The sequence below is a fragment of the Corylus avellana genome, chromosome ca2 (genome assembly GCF_901000735.1).
Source record: "Corylus avellana chromosome ca2, CavTom2PMs-1.0".
In the NCBI taxonomy this organism is placed as follows: Eukaryota; Viridiplantae; Streptophyta; class Magnoliopsida; order Fagales; family Betulaceae; genus Corylus; species Corylus avellana.
The window spans coordinates 50,185,258-50,189,769 of record NC_081542.1 but is presented as its reverse complement, the minus strand read 5'-3'; the positions used below and the strand labels follow the sequence as shown (position 1 = coordinate 50,189,769).

At 36.8% G+C, this 4,512-nt stretch overlaps 1 protein-coding gene across 1 annotated transcript; it reads left to right on the top strand.

Moving 5' to 3' along the window:
• The first annotated feature begins 1,277 nt into the window (after window positions 1-1,277).
• On the top strand, window positions 1,278-4,110 carry LOC132170195 (premnaspirodiene oxygenase-like). The gene is made up of 2 exons (XM_059581085.1): window positions 1,278-1,423; window positions 3,285-4,110. Exons 1-2 carry the CDS (start codon window positions 1,278-1,280, stop codon window positions 4,108-4,110), a joined length of 972 nt encoding a protein of 323 aa, XP_059437068.1.
• The last annotated feature ends 402 nt before the right edge of the window (window positions 4,111-4,512 follow it).

The following is a 4,512-nucleotide window of genomic DNA, read 5'->3' as shown; positions in this document are numbered from 1 at the left end:
TTTTTGTAGTGTCTACCTCTGAGAAACCCACCGACATACGTTCAGTTGATCAGAGAACTCACTCTACAAGGACGGAGAATCGTATATACCAAAAGAAGAAGAAGGAATTCGCTCACCAAAAGATGAGCATGAAGACTCTTCCGCAAGAGCTCATCGTTGAGATACTTTCCTTACTACCCATCAACCCTCTGGTTCGTTTTCAATGCGTTTCGAAGCAATGGTTCGCCCTAATCAACGACTCATATTTCATTAAGTCGCATCTCAATCGCTCCAAAGAACGCTTTCTCATTTTAGACACCGATCATCCACATGATTACTCCATCGTAAACTTTTCGGACGAGGATCAGATCAAACGACCACAGTACAACTTACAAAGCACGGATATTGAAGACTCTTGCAACGGCCTGCTTTGCGTAAGCAGCTTCGACGATGAAGTCGAAAAGATTGTGATATGGAACCAATTTGTTGGAATATTTTATATTTTCTAAATTAGGTTTATTAATGAATCTGCACTTTTGATATTTTGAATGATGCAGCTAGTCGTGAAGTTGATTAATTTATACTTGATTAAATCTCAACTTTATACTTGATTTACACTTGATTAGAATGAGCGTTCCCGAAAATAGAAATCTCACTTTTAGAAAAAAAAAAAATAAAAAAAAAAATACAAGTGTGGTTCAGCTAGGATGTTAGTATTGATCATGCAGGAGCAAGGATTAAACTTGAGAATTTTCTGAATAGTATCAAACTTGGAATCAGTATTCTCATGTCGCTGGCTGCTGATCGAGAGAATGTTAAGGGTATATCATGCTGTAAAATTCTTGATGTTATTTTATAATTTTTGTTAATGGTTGCAAATTAGAGAGTTAAAGTTCAAATCTTTCATACAATGTTAAATTTTAGTTTTTGAAGAAGATTAAGCTTATAAAAATTTATGAATATAATTAATCAACCATTACTATAAATTTTCAATTTTTTTCTGGACATATATTTTCTGGTCTATGACAAAAAATATGTCATAGAGTGGGCTATGACAGAAATGATGAGAAACCCTAAAGTGTTGGAGAAGGCTCAAACTGAGATCAGACAAACCTTTAAAGGAAAGAAAAAAAAATTCAAGAGAAAGACCTGCATAACCTAAGTTACTTGAAGTTAGTGATCAGAGAAACTTTAAGGCTACGTACACCCTCCTCTTTCTATGTTACTTCCAAGAGAATGCAGGGAGCAATGCAAAATTGATGGATATGAAATACCCATCAAAACTAAAGTCAGTAAAAATGCGTGGGCAATTGGAAGAGATCCTGCATATTGGCATGATGCTGAAAGTTTTATGCCAGAGAAGTTTGCTGATAGTTGAATTGATATCAAAGGGACTCACTTTGAATATATCCCTTTTGGGGCAGGGAGGAGGATGTGCCCAGGAGTATTATTTGGTTTAGCCAATATTGAACTTCCTCTTGCTCAACTACTATACCAATTTGATTGGGAACTCCCAAACAAGATGAAACCAGAGGAACTTGACATGATTGAAGCCTTTAGTGGTGTTGTCGCAAGGAAAAACAACATGCATTTGATTCCTACTTCTTTTACTTAGTCCTTCACTTGCCCTTTGAGGCATTATCTACCTAAAAATTACTTGGGAAGATGGTCAGGGATATAGCTTCGATTGTCAATGCTTTTTAAATTGTGTGTTTTGTTTGAAAAAAGTGTTATGATGTGACACAAATATGAAAATAGTTTTAAATGTAAAAGTTTAGATGTGGTGTGATAAATTTGCAGCAGTATCAAATCAGTGGGTGTAATAGCGTTGTCTTGAATCTTGATCTTATCAGAAGGTGTATTGGCTGATGTATATTGCTCTCTAAATATCTTTGAACCAAGATTTTGTGTATACTATATAGATTGGTTGGAGGAAAATAGACACATGCTGTAATTCTCTCTGTTATGTAAATTATCTTCATGACATTCTGTTTGAAGATTGTTGTTAATATTTAAGGATGAGTTTGTTGGAACTCGTAGCTCATATTAATACTAGTAGAAGGCCAAGTAGACAGGAGACGTTATTTGCTTGCAAGTGAATGATTCTAAATTTAATCACAGAAAATCATCATCAGGTGATTTGCATGTGCTAATTTGTATTGTTATTTAACTCTGTATACCCCTGCTGTAACACCCCGGTTCCATATTGGGAAGATGAGAAGAAGCCCACATAGAGTGGGTGGTGACATAGTCATGAGTGCTAACTCCCACATTGCCTAGTTACTAGGTGAAATTGGGCTTTATAATGAATTCTAGGGAAACTCCAAATTGCCTAGTCCTTTTGGGGTAATAGCGTAGATGTAGCTAGCGCTTTTTTCTAGGTCGTTACAAATGGTATCAGAGCCACCTAGTAACGTCAGGTCATGTAGTACTGGAGCATTGCATGACGTGGCCCTGACGAGGACATTAGGAATTTAAGAAGGGGAGTTTGTAACACCCTGATCCTATATTGAGAACATGATGGTTTATAGAGATAGTCATGAGTGTTAAGTCTCACATTGCCTAGTTACTAGGTGAAACTGGGCTTTATAATGAATTCTAGGGAAGCTCCAAATTGACTAGTCATTTTGGGGTAATAGCGCAGATGTGGCTAGCGCTTTTCCCTAGGTCGTTACACCTGCATTCTCCAAAAAGCTAATTTATCATGCTATAATACTAAGGTATTATGTTTGAATTAAGCATGTGATATTATGTAAAGAGAGAAGTCATGAGAAATTGCTCCCCACATGGAACAAAACAACTCAATTTGGTTTGGAATATGCCATGATTATTTGGTGTTGACCAGTCACCTGCAAGTAATTCAGACTGCAATGTTGGCTCCATAGCCCCTGGAGTAATTATTTTCATACTCCAAATTAATAATGAAATTATGCCTTGTCATTTTCACGAATGAGACACGCCCTTAAATTAATTAGCATCATATTGGTCGGCAAAAGAAAACATTTAGTCTGTTTTGATCTTCTAGTCTTTAGAATAATCAAATGATTAAATTTTCTCTCAAGCTCTTGTTAGGGGTGCAATAATTGAGGTAGTCCACTATACTATGTATATTTGCACCAAAAAAGTCAATGTTTATACCTACTGGCTGATGGGATCCAACTGCTAATAGCACTATAATTTTGCAACTTGGGTGAAAGAAATTTGTAGAGTAATCACTTGTTTATCTCCTTTCTGTGATGGTGCTGCAATACTCCTTGGCTCCCGCCACTTTCATTCTTTTCCTCTCTTTGGTTTGGCTGTTAAAGTAAAAGATCCAAACTTGAGAAATTGCCCCCGGGGCCATGGAAGTTACCCCTTATAGGAAATTTGCACAACTTGGTAGGTTCACTACCACACCGTGCTCTCAGAGAACTAGCCAAGAAACATGGACCTCTCATGCACCTACAATTGGGTGAAGTTTCTGCAGTTGTGGTGTCATCCCCCATGATGGCCAAAGAGTTCATGAAGACACATGACCTTGCCTTTGCGCAAAGGCCACTATTTCTTTCCCCTAGAATTTTCACCTATGGTGGCTCAGATGTTGCCTTTTCTCCATATTGTGATTACTGGAGGCAAATGCGAAAAGTCTGCGTCTTGGAACTCCTAAGTGCTAAGAGGGTTCAGTCCTTCTCTTCTCTTAGAGAAGAAGAGGTTGATAATCTCATTGACTCCATCCACTCATCTTCAGGATCTCTAATCAATTTTAGTGAACATATTTTCACTTTGACAAGTAGCATTATATCTAGAGCAGCATTCGGTAGCAAATGCAAAGACCAAGATGCATTTCTATTGTTGGTCAAGGAAATGATATCCTTGGGAGGAGGCTTTGAGTTGGCTGATTACTTCCCTTCACAAACATTTGTTCATGTGATTAGTGGGATGAAAGCTAAACTAGAGAAGATTCATAGCAAGATTGACAAGATCCTGGAGAACATCATCGATGAGCACAGGGAGAACCAGACGAGTGCATCAGCAGAGCAGGAAGATCTTGTTGACGTCCTTTTAGGCCTTCAGCAAAGTGGTACAGCACTTGAGTTCCCAATCACAACCAACAACATCAAGGCTGTCATTTTGGTTAGTATTTCTGCTTGAATCATAATCATTCAAAAAGAATTAATTCCCAATAACTTGGGGTCAATCACTTCTGTTAAAAAGAATCTATAAATGTTTCTTAATAAGAAGATTATGGTCTATATGCAACACATGTTACAGATGACATGAATCTGCTACAAAATTAGTATGAACTGAGATTTTGATAGTTTGAATGATGCAGTCATGAAGCTGATTTATACTTGATTAAATCTCAATTTTTTCTAGGACATATTTTCTGGTGGCAGTGGTACCTCATCAACCACAGTAGAGTGGGCTATGGCAAAGGGTGGCAGATTTAAAATTAAAATTAAAATTTGGTTATGTAAAATTTAGAAAGTGTTTTATAAAAATTACAAATTGAGAATTTTTTTTTAAAAAAGTTAAAAATTAACAAAACTGTAG

Bases quoted from the DNA above. Each gene is read 5' to 3' on its own strand.
- LOC132170195 (XM_059581085.1), top strand. From the start codon at position 1,278: ATGCGTGGGCAATTGGAAGAGATCCTGCATATTGGCATGATGCTGAAA. The intron at 1,424-3,284 runs GTATTATTTGGT...TGGCTGTTAAAG, and splicing joins GGAGGAGGATGTGCCCAGGA to TAAAAGATCCAAACTTGAGA.